The sequence below is a fragment of the Thunnus thynnus genome, chromosome 8 (assembly GCF_963924715.1).
Source record: "Thunnus thynnus chromosome 8, fThuThy2.1, whole genome shotgun sequence".
NCBI classification, from domain to species: Eukaryota; Metazoa; Chordata; class Actinopteri; order Scombriformes; family Scombridae; genus Thunnus; species Thunnus thynnus.
In genome coordinates this window covers 23156633-23177343 of record NC_089524.1, presented here as the reverse complement: position 1 = coordinate 23177343, position 20711 = coordinate 23156633, and the positions used below count along the sequence as shown (strand labels likewise).

The 20711-nt window shown below is 40.1% G+C and overlaps 2 protein-coding genes and 1 non-coding gene across 5 annotated transcripts; all 3 read left to right on the top strand.

The window, feature by feature from the left end:
• The first annotated feature begins 174 nt into the window (after positions 1-174).
• Positions 175-9713, top strand: LOC137187964 (elongation factor 2b-like). Its single transcript, XM_067597279.1, has 13 exons — positions 175-302; positions 1670-1884; positions 3257-3438; positions 3976-4187; positions 4997-5175; positions 5412-5517; positions 5812-6064; positions 6184-6379; positions 6478-6844; positions 7274-7627; positions 7781-7963; positions 8110-8242; positions 9352-9713. Exons 1-13 carry the CDS (start codon positions 300-302, stop codon positions 9543-9545), a joined length of 2577 nt encoding a protein of 858 aa, XP_067453380.1. The 5' UTR covers positions 175-299; the 3' UTR covers positions 9546-9713.
• LOC137188550 (small nucleolar RNA SNORD37) lies at positions 5652-5717 on the top strand. The gene has a single exon (XR_010929440.1). It is a non-coding gene; the product is annotated as a small nucleolar RNA SNORD37 (small nucleolar RNA).
• Positions 9714-12606: 2893 nt separating the features above from the next.
• On the top strand, positions 12607-16657 carry hmg20b (high mobility group 20B). Of its 3 annotated transcripts, none has more exons than XM_067597282.1 (9): positions 12607-12716; positions 13001-13160; positions 13891-14091; positions 14292-14412; positions 14589-14638; positions 14740-14806; positions 15010-15225; positions 15520-15652; positions 16416-16657. In XM_067597282.1, the coding sequence occupies exons 2-9, from the start codon at positions 13080-13082 to the stop codon at positions 16426-16428; spliced, it is 882 nt and encodes a 293-aa protein (XP_067453383.1). In that variant the 5' UTR covers positions 12607-12716; positions 13001-13079; the 3' UTR covers positions 16429-16657. The 3 variants fall into 3 exon arrangements, with proteins under 3 accessions (XP_067453383.1, XP_067453381.1, XP_067453382.1); XM_067597280.1 differs by having other exon boundaries at positions 14586-14638; XM_067597281.1 differs by lacking the exon at positions 12607-12716 and adding an exon at positions 12760-12905 and having other exon boundaries at positions 14586-14638.
• Positions 16658-20711: the final 4054 nt, after the last annotated feature.

The window sequence follows — 20711 nt, the reverse complement described above, 5'->3', positions numbered from 1 at the left end:
CTTGTATGTGTAAACATACTTGGTCAATAAATATGATTGTGATTCTGATAACAATAATCGATGAGTTTACTGACGCTCATTTGTCAACTCTCGTTAGTGTGCAGAAGCCAGAGGCAGCAGCAGCGAGCCTCACGGTCTTCAACGTACCGTACGTGACGACGCACGGGCCTGACGCAAGCAGTATAAAGATGTGTTTTCTGACGTCAGTGGCCTCTTCCCTGCCTATGCCCTCGTGAGGTGGGCAGTGTAAAAATTTCCTGTCTTTTCTCCATCAAGCGAATCCAAAACCATCCGTCAAAATGGTAAGTTGAAATTACTTCTCTGAGTTATTAATGAATTATGTAGCGCATACGGTGCCATCGACGCTAATATTAATCGTTTTGTATGGGTTTTTTTTATGGGGATGCTACGCTACTTGCATGCCAGTTCAATGGATTGTGCTTTGATCAAAATGGCAACCATTTTGTCATCTGTGCCGCTAGCCTCGAAGGGGCCAACCAGACCTTAGATAACAACTTCTGTTTTTTGTTTTTTTACAAAGCAGTTTTGTCAGCTGCCTTAGATTTAGTGTCAAACTTTTGTGGTTGTATGTCAACCGTTTCTTAAGTATAGTCTGAAAGAGCTAACGTTGCTAGCTAGTAACTTCGCTGACAGTGGCGGCTTTTTGCTCTAGCTGTTGTCCCAGTAAATGTTGCTAATACAGATATAAGTGTAGCTGAATAAGGCTAACACTAGTTATTTAAAAACGTTTTCAGGGGTTGGTCAAGTACGATGAATAAAACATGTCGGGTCTGTTGTTGTAGTTGTAACGGATGGATAACTTGCCGGCATTTTGCGATCCCAGGCTCGGCCGCGGAACGCTAGTTGAGCCACCGAGCTATGTTAGCTTTTAGCATAACGTTAGTGTCAAAGTCTGTACACGTGGCCTATTGATGCCGACACAATATGCCGGGCGTCACGGGGTTGAATCTGTCTTTATGAACGAGTTATGGTGTGTTTTATTACTTGTGTCAAGTAATCAGAGTAAGTCAGTGGATGCATTGGGTAACACTTACATAGCGTTAAAAAAGTCTTCTAAACCCAGATAACAGTCACGCAACAGTTGTTATGATGGCGGATTTCCAACGCCCTGAGTTACGTTGCGTCAGCAGTAATTGTTGGTTCGTCACTGGGTGCAGTTATTGACAGGTGAAATAACTGAAGTCTGTTTAAAATCCCCCTCTCCTTAGAAGTTATGTTTTACAATCACCATTTAATGCGCATACTGAAACAGAAGAACACTAAAACATGGACGTCAGTGGCTGCACCTAAACAGGCTGGTGAGCAGCCAGTGCATTTAAAGCTGAATGGTCTTGCTAGGTGTGCACTTTTGTATCTGAATACACATGAGGGAGTTTAATCATTTCACCTGCTGGCAGTTAAGCGCTTCTAATTCTCTTGTTTTTCCTTGGGCAACCTGGCTACCCTTTAATACCCGCTGTATTTTATTAGAATACCATAATATTATGTTTGGGAAATCAGGTACATCCATGGGTCAAGATGTGGTTAGGTGATAAACCTGATTTTGGCTGCCTGGGGTGGTGAAAAGCTACACTAAGATTTCAGTTTCTTCCTCTTGTTTTTTTTTTCTTTTTTCTTTGAGTGTTTTAATCTGACTTTCTCTTCTCAGGTGAACTTTACCATAGACCAGATCCGTGCCATCATGGACAAAAAATCCAACATTCGTAACATGTCTGTGATTGCGCACGTCGACCACGGGAAGTCCACCCTGACGGACTCGCTGGTATCCAAGGCTGGCATCATTGCCTCAGCTCGTGCTGGAGAGACCCGTTTCACAGACACGCGCAAAGATGAACAGGAGCGTTGCATTACAATTAAGTCTACGTAAGTATTTCCAACTCCAGTCTTAATACTGTGACTCATTCCCACTGTTTTGAATTAAAAGTAGGTCTGCACCTCTTACTGCAGACATTTGACAGAAAGATGATTAACATTGATAAGGGATTGTGTGAGCATACATTTTTCTTACTGAGCACCTGCTCAGTTGCCAATTTTCCAATAATACATCTATACACAGGCCATTCTCAGAGCAGCTCAACTGCCTCTTGGTGGTGGAAATGTCTGGCCTCAGGTTATGATTTTTGTTTTGCCAGTTTCTCCCCAGCCATGTAGTAAACTACTGCGCTGCTCCTTGTGTCCATTCTAGTAGATTAGCCAGCATAACAACAATGTTGATTGCTGTAATCCAACACGGCCTCTTATGTTTCAATCCTTAAGCCTGGGCCACACTGCCTACCTGAGCAGCGAGTGTGCGCTGCAGAACCTCTTTTCCTTTCGGCACCTATGTTAACAGGTTAGATCAGCCATCCAGTCTGCATGAGCAGCACGGCTCGAGCTTCGCTGCAGCAGTACATCTAGAGTTTTGGCTTTGTTTTCTCTGCATGAGTTGTGTGGTTATCAGCAAAAACAAACAGTGAAAGTGATCTGTTGATAGTCATATTGACATCATACCAGCAACATTGCATAACTGTCACCTTCAACTATAGTCTCAATGTCTGTCTGTAGAATGTCGGATATGAAAAATGATTTATGCTTTACAGTTGAGCACACACTACTTAATCCTTTCCTGTCTAAACCAAATATAAATGAAATTTAAGATTAAATTAAATGTTTCATCATTGATGGCCATCATCAAAGGCAAACTCAATATAGAAAGATAGGGCTGGCAGTTGCTGCACCACAGTGTCAGTGTTGTCTGTGTGGACACCAAATGCGTGCAACCTGTAGCAGTTCAGTGTGGTAGCCATCAGCCACAGGTAAAGGTAGGCGATATGGCTTTAGAACCAGTCAAAAAAAACCAAACACTTTTCATTTTAGCTTAAACATGAAGCCTAAAAGTATTTTCATTTATTTGAATGTCAATGTCACATTAACTGAACTCATGTTGGTAGGCTGGGTGAAAATTGTTACATTTCTTAAGCAGTTTTTTTTCACAAACTAATAATTCCAAGCAGATGCAAATTAAAATGCATTTTGGGCATTAACACAAAATCTCACTGTATTAGTTTGATTAATTTGTCTTTGCATGCAATGGACCATATGGTCATCCACTTTTTTTAAAAAAAATCTTCTTTTTTTTTTTTTTAAATACTATTTCTCTTTTGTTATCACCCAGTCTTTAAGTTTGATTTTACATATGTTTTGAATTGTTACATTTTACATCCGACTTTGTCTAACAACATGCCCTACTTTGCAGTGCCATCTCACTGTTCTACGAGCTGAGTGAAAATGATCTGGCCTTCATCAAGCAGTCAAAGGATGGCAATGGCTTCTTGATCAACTTGATTGACTCACCAGGGCACGTTGACTTCTCCTCTGAAGTGACTGCTGCTCTCCGTGTCACTGATGGAGCCCTGGTTGTCGTGGACTGTGTGTCTGGTAAGGACAAGGCTGAACAATCTTAAGTAGCTGATGTGAGCTCTCCAACTGGATTTTCAAGTTATACTTAATCATTTTTTTCTCTTCTTGGTCTACAAGCAAATGGCCATAGGCTTTATTTATTAGATAACTAATGTGTTATAAAAGACAAGGAACAAAACGGCAAGTAGGGATGGGCACATATGCTCTACAGTGGCCATGACTCAATACATTTACAGTCATGGGGAGTGTCTAGTCTGCCTTCCTTGCCTTATCTTTCACTGACATACCATATACCCGTGCTCATTTTTGCCTATGTGGCACCTTGCTAACAAGTCTTTGTCTTCAAAAGAATCAACAGTGTATACGTTCTTATACAAGAGTAGTGTTTCCTTGCTTCAGAATTTGCACTCACTCCGGGAAAACCTGATGTGCTGATTTGTAAAATAAAAACTGGCAGCATCATTGATACCAAGTTTGCCATTAGTGTGAAATCAGGGTTCACAACTCAACCTGCTTTCCCTTCGGTTAAATTGTCATTGTTTATGTCCCTACCAGGTGTGTGTGTCCAAACTGAGACAGTGCTCCGTCAGGCCATTGGTGAGCGTATCAAGCCAGTCCTGATGATGAACAAGATGGACCGTGCCTTGTTGGAGTTGCAGCTTGAAGCTGAAGACCTGTACCAGACTTTCCAGCGTATTATTGAGACCGTCAACGTCATCATCTCCACTTATGGTGAAGATGAACATGGACCAATGGGAAACATCATGGTGAGTGGCTGTCTGAACCCCCCTTTTTTTTTTTTTTTTTTTTTTTTTTTTAAGCTGCAACAGAAGTTGATTATTTGACGACTAACAGAAAAATCAAAGATTTTATGCTTTTATTTGTTATAACAAAAATTGTAGCTTCAGGTTTTGAACAAGACATTGTAGTACATCTCCATGAGCTGTGGTCAATTATAAAAAGCATTTTTCACAACAATTTATAGACTATAGACTAAGCAATTAATCAAAACAATCAGCATTATTTATTATCATTAGGCCCATAGTGTTTTGGCGTCCATAGCGTACAACATTTGCACCAGACAGATGGATGTAGTCCAGGTGTTGCTGCTTTTTTTTCTTTTTTTTTCTTTTTTTTAGCATTGATGTTCATCTTAACGCTGTTTTGTGTTTGTGTTTGTGTTTGTCTAATGTAAAAATGTGACAAATCGTTCAGGAATCAATGATTCAAACTGCTGTTTGCTTAATCCCAACTGAGGATCAGTCAATTTACTCAGTGTCCCACATTATGCACTGCACCACTCTTGACTCAGCCAAATTGGTTGAGTTGCAAATGTGGGTGATAATATTGATTAAATGTGAATTAGTCAGTTATCACACTTGTAACTTGGCTTGACTCTGACACTAAATCTCATTTGACTATCAGACTTGGGAGTCAGTCCCTAAATGACACTTTTTTTTATTCATCACTTTAATCCTGTCCAAATTAAAATCCCATCATCAGATGTCCACATAACTAAATCCAAAAAATCCTTGGTAGGCCTTCATTACTCAGTTGTTTCTGTCGACTCTTCTAGATTGACCCAGTCATCGGTACCGTTGGCTTTGGCTCTGGCCTCCATGGATGGGCTTTCACCCTGAAGCAGTTTGCTGAGATGTATGCAGCCAAATTTGCTGCCAAGGGCAACGCCCAGATGACACCAGCTGAGCACTGTAAGAAGGTGGAAGACATGATGAAGAAGCTGTGGGGTGACAGGTGAGTTTCTAAAATGGAGTACTTAATTACCAAATAAAGCTGATGTGATTGAGGAACGTAGCCAGCTAACGACAGAGGGGCACACCTCACACTGACCCTCACTGGAGGGACAAGAGTACACAGAGAAAGTGACTTTCTTCTAACTTCAGCTGTCTTCAATAAAGTAATTTGAGCCTCAACAATGTGGCTGCATCTTTGACATGGCTTAATCTTTACATCCTTATGTGTTGTTCTAGGTACTTTGACCAAGAGAGTGGCAAGTTCTCCAAGTCTGCCACTGGACCAGATGGCAAGAAGTACACCCGTACCTTCAATGCTCTTGTCCTGGACCCCATCTTCAAGGTGTCAGAACTTTTATTTTATGTTCAAATATTGTTGAAATTTAGGTTAAATGTATGTAGAAAACAAATACATTTTGTATTGCTTAATTCAGTTTGTTAAATCTCAGCAAAATAAGACAGTTGCTCTGTATGCCTGCATGTGATGACTTAAACATTCTTCACTTTGACCTGATTTTAGTGATGATCACCTTCAGTCTGAGCCGGGCACAGAAAGATTGGTTTACTTAAACATCCATCTCTTGACTTGGCAATGTTAAATTGCACTCTTATTAATTCAAATAAACTCCACTTTTAGGTGTTCGATGCCATCATGAACTTCAAGCACGAAGAGGCTAACAAGCTGATCCAGAAGCTGGAAATCAAGTTGGATTCTGAAGACAAGGACAAGCAGGGTAAGCCTCTCCTGAAGGCTGTGATGCGTCGCTGGCTGCCTGCTGGAGAAGCCCTTCTGCAGATGATCACCATCCACCTGCCTTCCCCTGTCACTGCCCAGAAATACCGTTGTGAGCTGCTGTATGAGGGACCTGGAGATGATGAGGCTGCCATGGGTATGAAGCTGCTTTTCTTTTTTTCTTTTAAATTTTCCTTATGATGAGACCTGGGAAGGGCAGTAAGCCAGATATGGGTTTTGGGGGGTTGTGCTGATCTTTTTGAATTGTTTACTCAGGTATCAAGAACTGTGACCCTAAGGCTCCCTTGATGATGTACATCTCCAAGATGGTGCCCACCAGTGACAAGGGTCGCTTCTATGCATTCGGTCGTGTCTTCTCTGGCAGTGTTTCCACTGGCCTGAAAGTACGCATCATGGGACCAAACTTTGTCCCCGGAAAGAAGGAGGACCTTTACGTGAAACCAATTCAGAGGTATGTTTTGGAGCATCAGTTATGAAAGGGCAGTATATCAGTTATCGATTACATCTGAATTGTCTTTTGTTATGACTCACGCACATTGTTCTTTGCAGGACCATTTTGATGATGGGACGTTACGTTGAACCCATTGAGGATGTGCCATGTGGTAACATCGTGGGTTTGGTTGGAGTGGACCAGTACCTCGTCAAAACCGGAACAATCACCACCTATGAGCAGGCACACAACATGAGAGTGATGAAGTTCAGTGTCAGCCCTGTGGTGAGAGTTGCTGTGGAGGCCAAAAACCCTTCTGACCTGCCTAAGCTGGTGGAGGGTTTGAAGCGTCTGTCAAAGTCTGATCCTATGGTGCAGTGTATCATTGAAGAGTCTGGAGAACATATCGTCGCTGGAGCTGGAGAGCTCCATCTGGAGATCTGTCTGAAGGATCTGGAGGAGGACCATGCTTGCATTCCACTCAAGGTGATTAAAAGCAAAACTTTAGTAAATCCATTTCAAAGATACAGTATCTCATTAGATCCTTTTTAAAATGACATCTACTACTTCTCCCTCATTTGGGAAAAAAAAATCCAGTCTGTGAATGTGCTCTTTTACTTCAAAAATTTTAACTGCTGAACACAAGATGTCACCTTCTTTGCTGTAAAGTCCATTCACAAATCATGCTTTTAGTTACACGCCTTAAATTCAGATTTAAAGTGAGCACAGAGAAACTTTCCATAGATAATTATTGAAATGGCTTCCTAGTGTCAATCTATGCACGTACATCAACTACAAAAAGAAAATGGAGGGGATCTTTAATTTAAGATCCATAGTCGAATGCACAACAGTGAAAGATGTCATTTTGACAATCCCTAAATGTTTCTGCATTAAAACTTGTGGTTTTCTTTTTAGAAATCTGAACCAGTGGTGTCCTACAGAGAGACCGTCAGCGCAGAATCATCTGTGATGTGTCTGTCAAAGTCGCCCAACAAGCACAACCGTCTGTTCATGAAGGCCCGTCCCTTTGAAGATGGCTTGGCAGAGGACATTGAGAAGGGTGAGGTCACCGCTCGCCAGGAGCTCAAGGCCCGTGCCCGCTACCTCGCCGACAAGTACGAGTGGGACGTCGGTGAGGCCAGAAAGATCTGGTGCTTTGGACCTGACGGAACTGGCCCCAACCTGCTGGTGGATGTTACCAAGGGTGTGCAGTACCTGAATGAGATCAAGGACAGTGTCCTGACTGGTTTCCAGTGGGCAGCCAAGGAGGTAAGAGGGCCAGAGTATTCACTCACATCTAGAACAGTCTTAAATAAGATAGAATCTTAATCTATTTGGTTATTTGGTTAAAAAGTAGTCATTGATCTGTTTATGCACTGTGCAGTACTTTTGACTAACAGCATGTTTGAATGTTGTCTCTAGGGTGTCCTCTGTGAAGAGAACATGCGTGCCATCCGCTTTGACATCCATGATGTGACCCTGCATACAGATGCCATTCACCGTGGTGGTGGTCAGATCATTCCCACAGCCCGCAGAGCCCTGTACGCATGTGAGCTCACAGCTGAGCCCAGGTTAATGGAGCCAGTCTACCTGGTCGAGATCCAGGTAAGTCCCACTGGAGATGTGAAGGTTTTTACTTGTCGCACAGTGACAGGTATTTGCCAGAATTACTGTTCTGTAGTGGTCTTGCCTGTCTTCTCACAAATTTGAGTATTGTCTGCAAAACTCAATATCCCCCATCTACTCTTTAGTGTCCTGCAGTCGCAATGGGCGGTATCTACGGTGTGCTGACCAGGAGGCGTGGACACGTGTTTGAGGAGTCCAGTGTGATGGGTACACCCATGCGTGTTATCAAGGCCTACCTGCCTGTCATGGAGTCATTCGGTAAGTCCTCTCAACAAAAGTTGCTTTGATCCAAGCAGAGAAGCCAAAACATGTTCTCGAGCTAGTGTTAATAAATTTGTTTAATTTGTCTTATATTAGTCAACAAAAGTGACATTTTTCTGACTTTCTGAAAGTTTTAAGTCATAGATTGTCATTTGTTTCAGTAAGGCTACAGGTGTCTAGAGATTAGTTAGTTGAGCAGATAAACATCCATTTTATGTCACACTGTAAACACTGTGGCTGTTTCACTGTGTTCTGCAATTAAGCATACAATAGTCACTCCTTAGTGAATACAAATGTCTTCAGTCCTGCTAATTTTGACTGTTAAAGTAAACCAGCCAAGTTATTTTAACATGATATGGTCTCGTACCTTGTAATTTGTTGCAGAGTCATGCATCGTTTTTTGTTTTTTGTTTTTTTGGATTGTTGAAGTTTGTCTGAGTCTATGATCCTAAAAAGAACCAGTAGCAAACATTAGACATTACTGAAAGGCAAGACTGCCTCTTAGAGCAGTAAGTCAAGTAGCAAGCTAACTAAACTTCTAGATGAGATACATTTGGCAGCAGAGGACAGTTGTGGCATTACAGTGTGATTCTATGCAGGTAGTTGGATATAAAAGTACTTGATCCATTAGTCTTTCACATGATTTGAATTTTATTCTTTAAAAATCTTCATTAAAATTATAATTTTTCATTGTGGGGTGGGAAAAAAATATTTTTTACGTGCAGTGTAAGTGCTTCCAGACTGATGGTAAAATGTAATCCTCCAACATTTTTTAGCTGTATAAGCCATCCATCAGTAGCAGCAACAGTGTGCATGGTTTAAAGGGTCCACAGTAGCAGGCAGGTGTTGAGTGTAGAATATACTTGGCCCTGAAGCAGTTGGCAACTGCATTGTTTTTAAATGACTTAAGAAATTTTTTAATTTTACTGGAGACATTACTGGCCTCCAGTGTAGGTAATGCTGTCTACAATGTGATAAAAGGCCCTAGCTATTGATCAGAGAGGAAGACATATAGTCACTGCTGCACTTTCACATTTTGCGACTCTTGTACCTGCCGTGTATTACAGGCTTGACATGAGGATAATGAAACATCTGTCCATTTCCAGGTTTCACAGCTGACCTTCGTTCCAACACTGGTGGCCAGGCCTTCCCCCAGTGTGTGTTTGACCACTGGCAGATCCTCCCTGGAAACCCAATGGACCCTGCAACCAAGCCTGGTGTTGTTGTCACTGAGACACGCAAACGCAAGGGTCTCAAGGAAGGTATCCCAGCCTTGGACAACTACCTGGACAAACTGTAAAAGCCTGCAACCCAGTTGATTCTCGCCTCATTCCACCTTTCCAAAAAAATTTAGACTACATTGTGGGACCGGACTGTACAGTGAGCACTAACGTTTGCCAAAAGGATTGACAATAATGAATAAACTACAAAAATTGTAAACGATAAATAAAAGAAAATAAAAACTTAATGGTTCAGGGTTTGTTTTTTTTTAAATTTTTTATATAGGGAGAATCATGTGGATGCACTTGCCTCTGAAAGCCCTTAGACTGTTCAAATGTCTGTTGTGGGTTATGCCTTTATGTCCAGCTTAGAAGGAACAGCTATACTTAAACTGCAAGTGGCTTTAAAGACGAGCCAGGACAGAACATTAATGTAACTTTTTATACCATGGTCAGTCTGGATTGCCTGTCTGATTTGCCAGAGGATGTTCATTATTTACAGAGAAGTGGCACCACTGATGGAGCTATCTTGTTTGTTATAGTAGCTGAAAGTTGGAGGCAAAACTTTTTTTATTACAGTATTACAAGGTTAACAATTAGATTTATTAGAATAAATCACGTGCACATGTGAAGTGAGTTTGATCACTGATATGCAGACATGGTATAAATTATGTAGTCCTCTATAATCTGTGGTGTTTGTCTGGTTTTATTATATTATACCTCAAATCTCGCACAACCATAAATATGTCTAACAAATTAGTGTGCGAGACTTCTTTCCATTGTGGTCCTTGATGTTAAGATGGTAAAGAGGAGTCCAAGTGACTGAGCAGACACACAACTATAGCTGAAACAATAAGTAGTTTTTATCAGTAGTATAAAGACTGAATATTTATCGGTAACTACACCTTTTGTTTTGATAATACCAAATATTTTCAGGTTCCAGGTACAATATGTCAGGTTTTGCAGCTCTTCAGTTTTATATAATTTTACACTGAATATAAAATGTAAGTTGCTGCACCTTATTAAAATCTTATTACCGAGTGCCCTTTATTTCATTGTTCCAGAGGCTGCTTCAGTTATCTGAGGCACTGGTTTGAGCTTCAGTTTATTATTTTTGCATGTTATAGCCAGAACAATTGAGAAAATAGTTGATTTCAGTCCTACATACATCAGTAAACCTAATCATCAATAAAATCACTACACAAATATATGCCCTTTGTATTTTTTTTTTTTATTTTTTTTTATTTTTTTTAAATGTACACATTTTAATTAGGATGGTAAGATTACACATATTCCTATATAATTCTGAAATAGGTAAGTAATCAAAATTTATGGCACCACAAAACAAAACAGATACTGATGTTACTGAACCTTGCTGAGCTCAAGTCAGCAACACCAGCTCTAGTCTGGTGGGCCCAAGTTCCCCCAACTCTACAAAGGGTGACAAATTGGAGGAAAAACCGGCACAGGTCTGAATGCTTGACCCCTACAGTGAGGGGATCCGGTGGCTCTGTTATGCTGTGGAGGGCATTTTGCTGGTGTGGTTTGGTGTGGTTGTGGCTTGTCCCTTCACTGTAGATCAATACAAAGTTGTGAGTGATCACCTTTATCCTATGATGAAACATTTCTATCCTGATGGGAGTGGTCTCTTCCAGGATGACAATGCCCCAATTCACAGGGCACCAGGGGTCACTGAATGGTTTGATGAGTTTGAAAATGATGTGAATCATAAGTCTCATATTCATAACTGAATAGGACATAATGGATGATCATAATTTACATTTGATTGATGCTTGAATCATGGAGGAACTTCATACATCCATGCATGTCAAAAATATAGTACATTATACAAACCGATGCCATTTCCTTATAAGCCACACTTTATAAGGGGTAATGTGTCTTTTTTAACAAATGCATTGATCAGATGGTCCAATTGAGAGCTCTACCTGATGAACTAATGAGACAAAAAGCTCAAGCATCCAGCTGGAGGAGGGTAAACACCTGTCAGAGAGATTCTTCACAACCTGGCAGCTCAGATAGTTTTCTTATTAATCGCTTATTACTGTTGTGCAATATCACACATTTGATGATTAGAAGATGGCACCACGAAGAATATAAAATAAAGAGGGTTTATGTTAACATACACTTATTTCATGTATAACTTAAGAAACTTTAGGACAGTGGTGGAAAGTAACAAAGTACTTTTACTTAAGTACTGGACAATTTGGAGGTACTTGAGTATTTCCATTTGATGCTACTTTATACTTACACTCTGCTACATTTCAGAGGGAAATATTGTACTTTCTACTCCACTACATTTATTTGACAGTTTTAGTTACTTTTCAGATGAAGATTTGACACAATGGATATAACAATCTTTTAAATTACAACACGCTGTTAAAGATCAAACCAGCAGTTTTCAACCTTTTTGGTTTTTGACATCTTACAAAAAGCAGTGTGTAGTCAGGGTCACATTTCAGATGTCTATAAGTTGTTAACAGCTCCACCAAATAGTGATTTTTCCCTCTAAACTTCTCACATGGTTTCATTTCAATAAATGTTCAAATGATCCAATATATCACCAGAAATCAAAGACTAGAGAAGAAGTCCCAAAACTGAAACCAGATTTGTGTATCAGAACTTTGTTTTTTCTTCTTTCCTCTCTCATTGATCGTCTCATGACCCCTCAGATTTATCTGATGACCTTAGGAGGGGCCCGACCCCTAGGTTGGGAACCACTGGACTAAACTAACTGTATATAAAGTAGTTCAAAACTTGAAGCTGCCAGTGCACATAAACTGAGAAGTGAAGTAGGACACATCTTTTGTCCAGCAGGAAAACTTCTGAAATTGAAAATATTTGCATATTTATAGATCCTGGAATTTTTAATGAGGGACAAAGAGGAGATGCCATTTGAAGGATTTTTAACAATATTTTTGGAAAAACTTTTGTGGAAAAACTATATTAAAGCACAAATTATTATTCAAAGTAGAGTATTTTGTATATTTTAAAACATGTCCGGAGTGGATCATTAAGTAAAGGATCTGAATACTTCTTCCACCACTGCTTACGGAAACTTACAATAATGTAGTTTGATGTACTTCACTGGCGCAGCATGAGGTGTATTTAACATACTGGAGCTTGATTGGAGGGAGGTTGGTCTTCCAACCAACCAATCACGAGTCTCCGTATTGACCAATCAGATGGCAGGTAGGCTTCTCTTCCTGTTTGGCCAAGGAATTCATTATCGGGTGAGTAAAGTAATAAAACGTAAAGAAATATTTTTTAAACAGCTGCTATCTTGAGTGAGTAAACATAGTCGAAAGTACGAATTTCCCTTTTGTTGTATTTTTATTTGTTCTTCCTGAAGGTTTTTGTTGTGTTGGATATTGTCCGTCCTGTGTGTGAGCGTCGCCACACTGAGCAGCTAGCAGTTTTAGGTTAGCTTCAGCGGCATCATTGCGGAGGAAATTAATTCCGAAATTTCACAACTGCTCGCATATTTCTATAACTTCCCTCTTATTGTTTTACACAGACGTCCTCCCATGACACAGCCCTGACGGAGTTTGGCCCGTTTTTACACGTGTTTTTCATCAACTGTACGGAAGGAGATCATGGGGGGAATAAAACAGGAGCAGAGTGAAGCCCCGCAGCAGCCCAAAGCATCACATTCAGCAGATCAACCCCAGGATGAGGTGAGTCCATCTGAACCAGGGTACCCAAGGTTTGTGTAAACTGTTTCAAATGTGGGATACATGATCTTAAGCTGGGAGCTGACGAAACTTGCAGCTACAGATGTAATTGATTATTTTGTTTTAAGGTGGAGTTAAGACCAACTGCCAGCCTACTATTAGTAATTCACACTAATACACCAGCCCTGCAGTTAATCCTACCTTCATGTTGATTTAACTTTATGGTTATTTTCAAGGCTGTAGTTTGTAGTGCTGTTAAAATGTATACTGAAGGGTTTTCTTAATTCTTTGTCTGCCCTCATTGGTGTATAAATTATTAGAAATACTCAGTACAACACAATTCAACAGCAACTCAAACTAAGTCATTTTTAAGCTAAGGTGCCAAAAAATCAGTTTCACTGCCTCTCAAATGTGAATATTTGCTGGTTTTCTTAGTTTTATATGATGGTGAATTGAGTATCTTTTGGTTTGGCAGTGTTGGTCGAACAAAACAAGCAATTTAAAGACATCATCTTTGGGTCTGGGAAAACATAGTCTTCCCTGTTGCCTATTTCCTGACATTTTACAGACCAAATGATTAATTGAGAGAATAATCTTTACATTCATTGATGATAAAAATAACCCCTGGAATAACACCTTGTATGTAGTTATGGTAGTTTTTCAACAAGAAGGAGGGGTGGCACAGCTGAGTGAGCCCCTGCCTTCATGGGAGTGTCATGTCCCCTCTCTGCAGCCTAAGAAGAGAGGCTGGCCAAAGGGAAAGAAGAGGAAGAAGGTGCTACCAAATGGTCCTAAGGCACCAGTAACAGGTTATGTCCGGTTCCTGAATGAACGACGAGAGCATATGCGGGCCCGATACCCTGACCTGCCTTTCCCAGAAATCACCAAGCGACTTGGAGCAGAATGGACACGATTAGCCCCAAATGACAAACAGGTAGCTTTTCAAATTTTCCATGTATGTATATACTGTAATTTATTCAATACAACATGTAACTGTGGGTACTTGCTATTGTATGCATCGACAATCACACAAAAACTTGTTTTATTGCTGTATTTGACTTCCTGAGTCAGCACACACCTGTCCTTATCATCATTATTATTATTATTATTGTTATTATTATTGTGCACTCACAGCGCTATCTGGATGAGGCAGAACGGGAGAAGATGCAGTATGCTCAGGAACTAAAGGAATATCAGCAGACTGAGGCCTATCAGATCACCAGTGCAAAGATACAAGACAAGAGGATCAAGAAAGGTGACAACTGACTTCAGCATAGCTAATGTTTATCATGGTGGTTATGGTTCACGTGTATCTATTGTTATTAGTAACCGCTCCTCAAATATCACCACATCACAAGGGCAAATGGATATATTCTCTTCTCTCTGTGTCATGTGAATTATTTTATGCACATACATTTTCTCTTTCAGAAGACACTCCATCTGTCATCATCAGTACTAGTTCAGGGCCATCTTTGCCAAAGGTACATGACACCTCCATGTCTTGTTACTGTATAACCTTCAATCTTACTTCTGCATCAATTGCACACATCTAAGTCATCTGTTTGTTGATTTGGTCCTTCAGTCTTCGGACCTCTCAAGTAGATTCGACATCCCTATCTTCACAGAGGAGTTCCTTGATCAGAATAAAGGTAACCAAGAAAATGAAGACAGGAAAATGTCATTTTCATGAGTAAAGCGCACAAACACAGTGCTATTACCATGCTATCACTTTGTTAGCTAATAGGACATTTAAACAAACCCTGTTTCTGTAAAGTAAGTTCTATATGAGATTAAACATATGATTTGATATATAATCTTATACGCTCGTCAATTCATTTTTTATTTTTCTCAGCTCGAGAGGCTGAGTTGCGACGGCTTCGTAAGGCCAACATTGAGTTTGAAGAGCAGAATGCGGTGCTGCAGAGACACATTAAGGACATGTACAACGCTAAAGAGCGTCTGGAGGCTGAGCTGGGACAGGACGAGAAGCGTACCCAGGCTCTTCACCAACACTGGTTGGCCATTAAACACACGTTGGTCAATGGTTTGTCATCAGTCCCCCTGCCAGGTCAGCAATCATTTGGATGTATTTAGTCAGAGGGAAGACAAACAAATAGTAACACTCCTGCATGATATTAGCTAGACCTTCTGCTACAGGGTCATATTTGCATTTAGTTGTTTTAGTCCTATATTATAAATACATTGAAAGTGTTAACCTTGTATGACCCACATACGTGTGTCTTAAATATGTGGCTATAATAACAATGAATATTCATGAATACTAACTGGATTTTCCCAAGAACTGGTTTGCCATGTAAATGCTTAAATTCCATGATATTTCTTCTGTGTCGTTTCTGAACAGGCACAGGTGAGACAGCGTCTCTTGGAAACCTGGACTCATACCTGAGTCGTCTGAGCGGAGTGCTTGAAGGAAACCCTCACAAGCACCGGGCCTTGGTCACCCAGCTTTGCGAGGTCCTCTCTCATTTGGACAGGTAACTAATACCTTTCACACAAACCGAGGGTGTGACACAGCAGACTAAACGTGCATCCAACCTGTGTTTGATCACTGATACCTAACAGTGACTTCCAGTCACACAACATCAGGCATTTCTGTACTCATCATTGATAAAGTCCCGGAAAGAATGAAACTAGACACAATAAATCACAAGTTGATTAACTATTTTAATAATCTATAAATAGCTTGTCACTTTTCTAGTAAAAAAAGATTACCAAACATTTGCTGGTTCCACTTTCTCAAATGTGAGGATTTGGGGCTTTTTTTGTCTTATATGATATAAACTGAATATCTTTGGATGTTGGACTGTTGGTCAGTGCAGCGGACAGTAAACACAGATCAGGCGCAACTTTGTAAGATTTTTTTTCTTCATAGGTCAACTTGTTAAAAGTTTGTCATTTTCAAGTGTCTTTGCTATCAAGAAAGAACAAACTTTATTATCTACTACTATTTTTAGGTTCTGTAGTAATCCTGGTTATATCACAGAGACACATTTAAAATGTCAGACCAAAGATGAGTAGATTCAGCCAATGTCAGGTCAGATGAACTCAGCTAACTGCCTGACAAGAAGGGAATAATTTTACAAAAAATCCATACAAAAGCTCGTAATTATTAGGCCTTAGTCCAACATGATTATTATCCCAAATATTTGTTTATAATTCTTAAGTCACAAGCCCATATCTAACATGTATGTCTGAATATTTTCCTTTCTCTAACTGCATGCTTTAATTCATTGTCAGTGAGAAGTTATGAGGAGACTCCAGCCAGAGACCCATTCATTCCTGCATCAGGGGTCAAATCACAGGCTTGGTGGTATTGGGTCAAATCAGTGCCATTCAACAGAGCATGTGGATATCTCAAGGATAGTAAAGGCAAGGTTACAAACACTTCAAAACACAGCACACATAGTCCATGTCAACATGTCCTCTTTACAATTATGTGTATTCTGTAGAATATGTATATTCTCGCACATAATTGTAAATGTAAATCTGTGTGGCAGTCTTAAGGGTTATTACAGTTCAGTGCAGGAAGGGATTTCATTAAATGTAATGTCATTTTACTTTCTGAACTGCCTTAAGAAAATTTGGATTGATCCTAACCCCATTGTGTAGCTATGTATTAGCAATTACCTACAGGCTCTGTCCAACAAGACAAGCCTAATTATCAGTTTACAATAAATGCCATTTGGCATTTGGAGAATGCTGGGTAATGTGTATGTTGTAGTTAATATAGAATACGTAAAAAACTGGAAGAGGTGAAAATGAAATGTTGGGGTATACATGTTTTAAATTTACATCAATATTGGCAGATTGTGAAATGGAGAAGCAGTTTCACATGTTGTCAGAATATTATGTATTTGTGAAGTATATATGTATTTTTTTGAAATGTTCATTAAACCATACTGAAAATGTTTCCAACAAAAACTGAAAAAAGTGCAATTTTGTTTGTTTTTTTAATTGTTGTGAGCTTAATTATTTTAAAGCACCCCATCTCAAGTTCAAAAAGGGTGAATTCATCCAAATCACAAATGGTCTCCCACTATGCCATTATCCCCTCTCAAATCTGCATGGCTGTAAACCACCAGAGGTAAGTGCTAAAATAGTCTTTTGTGTGATTGGGGTGAAATGACCCTTTACAGAATATGTTCACAATTGTTCAAGTCTGTCTTAAAACAACACGCATCTGCCCAAAAGAAAGAGTTTCTCCTCACAGTAATCATCTTCTGTTCATACTGGCTATTAGCACTTTCAATGTAAATGATGGGGCCAAAATCCCTGGTGGTGGTTCCCTGTTGAGCTGCGCTGGAAGTATAGAAACAAAAAGAGGGATTGTAGACTGACCTTGAAAGATATCTACTTGATTTGACTAATTTGGGCGGCTGAAGCTTCATATTAGCTTCAGAATAACTTTTAAATATATTTTTGTACAGAAGGAGGTTTGTGGATTTTGTCCCCCATCACTTACATTGTAAGTGCATTATGAAGGGATCTTCTAATGGTCAGTATGAATAGGAGGGATGACTACAGAAGTTAAAACCTGTGTCAATGTTCATTTGGGCACCTGACTGTTATTTTTAAGACAAACTTTAAAAATTGTGCATCCATCCTTTAAGAAATGAGATTTGGTGAATTTCAATGGATGTTATGCTCCAGCAGGGGGAGCTGTTGGCCCACAAAAAAAACTAGTAATGTTTTGAATCCGTGACCATAGAGAACCGGTATGGGTGTTGACTTTTTTTTCTAACTGGTGGCATGAAGTGGATATGACGTGTGGTAAATATGCCACACAGTTTGACACAACTGAGCTTGGTTCAAGTTTTGCCATCTGGATACTAGAAAAGCCAGTCAGACCAAAGCTCAAAGATAAATAGCTCATGACAAACGACCCACTTTGTTTATTCAGTATTCTCAAATTAGACATCAGCAGTCCATCTGCTTCAAGTCAAATATCATCTCAGGTGCATCATTCATGTGCATAATCATTGCTTTCTTCTGAAATTGGGAAAACGCTCATGAAATTAAACCCCCATTAATGATGCTATTTATGGTCTTCATTTTCTCTGTAATAGACTTTCAATGTATTTCCATTCATCTGTCATCTCATCTCTGTATTTGGTAGTTGTTACTGGATGGGCTGAATCAGCCATTCATCAGGTATCAAGTTACTGCGAATGCAAACTCAGGTATGAGAAGCCCCACTCCTTTGCCTTATAACTGACACTTTCTCTCAGTGAAAGTGAAGTTTAAATGTCCTTAAACTGACTCACTGCCTAGTCATTATTACCCAGAAACACCAGTGACTGCTGTGCAGTGGCTTAACATATTTCATCTGGGCTTCAGTGTTTCCTAAAAAAGTGGAGCTGGATAATATTGACAAAAAAAAACACAATATTTTTTAATAAATTCTTCCATGTTGACACGTGAGCATGTCGGGGAATTTCAGATGAGGATTTTGTAAAACATTTAGAGAAATATGAAAATACAGAGGGAGAGGCTTATAATGCAGGATCCTCACCCCACCCATACTCACCATCACCGCCGCTCCGACGTCACTGCCAGGAGCTGTCCACGCAGCGGTGGTGCTGAAGCTGAACAAGATGGCTGAGTGTTGGGGAGCGGAGAGCTGAGAAAGAAGGGGGAGGAAAGAGTTTAAAATCAAGACAGAGGCGCCATAAATAAGACGGAGAGGACTGCGACGCTGGCGTTCACCCTCGAAGTGTGAAGACTTTTATGTATGTCAGGCGTAACGATTCCTGCCAGGCCCTGGTGCTGCTAGCGACGGCAGGCGTCTCCATCTCCAGCCCACCGATTCATTCCCAGGCTGTATATTGCACAGATTAACCCAAATAAAGGAAACTAGTGAAGAAGCTGGACCCTGGACTAAAGGCGCAGTTAAGAAATGTCATTGCTGTGTGTTGGAGGTAAGAGAAGAACTAACAATGCATGTCTTGTCACGACCTACTGATGTGTTCATCCTCAATTGCCTCAAGTCGAGTCTTTACAGCTTTTGGGGGGTTTACCTGTTCTGGCAAATTATCCATCAATATTTCGGAATAGCAGGAATCTGTCTTTGAAAGGCGAATAAATGGCAGTTTAATGCAACTCCTACTCTGAATCCTTCCCATTACGTTTGGTGATTGAGCATATTTCTAATCTGTTTAGCTCTTCTACAATTAGTGTGTAAATTCGCTTGAAATATTTCACTCGTACTGTCCTCGATGACAGACCGGGCTCTAATTTTACTGAGACTGGCATTGTTACAGCCCTATCGATTTATGGAGTAGGTGTATGCTTTTGGCAGCAGCTGTCAAACGTAGTAAAACAAGATGTAATCCACTCTCAGTTTGTCCCTGCGTAACAAGGGTGGAGTGTTTTATGTTTCATGCCGTAAAGCAGATAGCACTTTGATTAAAATCATCTCGAGTGAGGACATTTCATCTCAGTTTTTAAGCGTAATTGCGCGAAGAGACCTGTACAGTAGCCTACTTGGTTTCGTTGCAGTTGAATCTCTTTAGATTTACGTGATTGGTAGCAACATTCATTTTTTGAGCCCCACCATGACAACCATAGCCTGTTTTTCTTTGGAGAAATCAAGATTCCTCCAAATTGGTTTCCTACTGAATGAACAGGCCCCAGATCATAACGTTGCACGGTGTCATGACAAATACCTCCCTTCAGTTGTTAATGGTGTACTTGTCATTTATTCGATGAAGTCTATAATGTTGTCTGTGATGTCTTTCTCCAGAGAAACGAGTAGAAACTGGACCCCAAAAATAAGTCTCTCAATTTATCAAGACTCAGTTTCTCCTAATGAACCAAACATGAGTCCTGCAGTTGATGTGATTTAAATGGTTTTATTAGGATTAGAAATACTCCCCTCTCAGAGTAGTTATTTAAGGTTTTTTACACTGCCTCAGCCAGTTCTCCTGAAACTGAAATTCATGTCCTAGTATGGTTCCAGCACAGTAAAAAAAAAGCTGACAGGCTGATGAAGATACAGTCATTTGATGAATGAGAAGGCAAATAAACAAATGCAGTTGTGAGGTTGATTTAAGGGGCCAGTAAAAAAGACATATCATCTGGCCTTTTCCTGTCATTCTGAAACAAAACAAATGGGTTCGAACATGTCTGCAGATCTTGTAACTTCTCAAGAACATATGACTAGTTAATTTATTTTATTTTTAAGCCTCATAGGGACACAATTTTATGGCCAGTTTGGGCAGATTTTCCTATTCTGGGACACTAACATATGCTGCCTCATTAATCAGGGAACAGTGAATAAAAGTGAAGATGACATCGCAAATTCCCTCTAGTTTCTTCTTCAAATTAAGGCAGAGGTTGGAGAAAGCTAGTCATGTTTATGAAGAGGCTGCTATCTTGCTGACACCAGTGCTGGAGCTGATTGCACAGATGTCAGGATTGAGATTCAAGCTCGTTGGTGGTCCCTTTATGTCCTGAAGCTTTGTTGGCATAGCAACCCCAACAGTATTTTAAGTCTCTGCTGGCGTTTTCTAGTCGGTTTCTACAAACTCTGTT

Bases quoted from the DNA above. Each gene is read 5' to 3' on its own strand.
- LOC137187964 (XM_067597279.1), top strand. The intron at 7,628-7,780 runs GTAAGAGGGCCA...TGTTGTCTCTAG, and splicing joins TCCAGTGGGCAGCCAAGGAG to GGTGTCCTCTGTGAAGAGAA. The intron at 7,964-8,109 runs GTAAGTCCCACT...TCTACTCTTTAG, and splicing joins TCTACCTGGTCGAGATCCAG to TGTCCTGCAGTCGCAATGGG.
- hmg20b (XM_067597280.1), top strand. From the start codon at position 13,080: ATGGGGGGAATAAAACAGGAGCAGAGTGAAGCCCCGCAGCAGCCCAAA. The intron at 14,413-14,585 runs GTGACAACTGAC...TTTCTCTTTCAG, and splicing joins AGACAAGAGGATCAAGAAAG to AAGACACTCCATCTGTCATC. The intron at 14,639-14,739 runs GTACATGACACC...TTGGTCCTTCAG, and splicing joins CAGGGCCATCTTTGCCAAAG to TCTTCGGACCTCTCAAGTAG.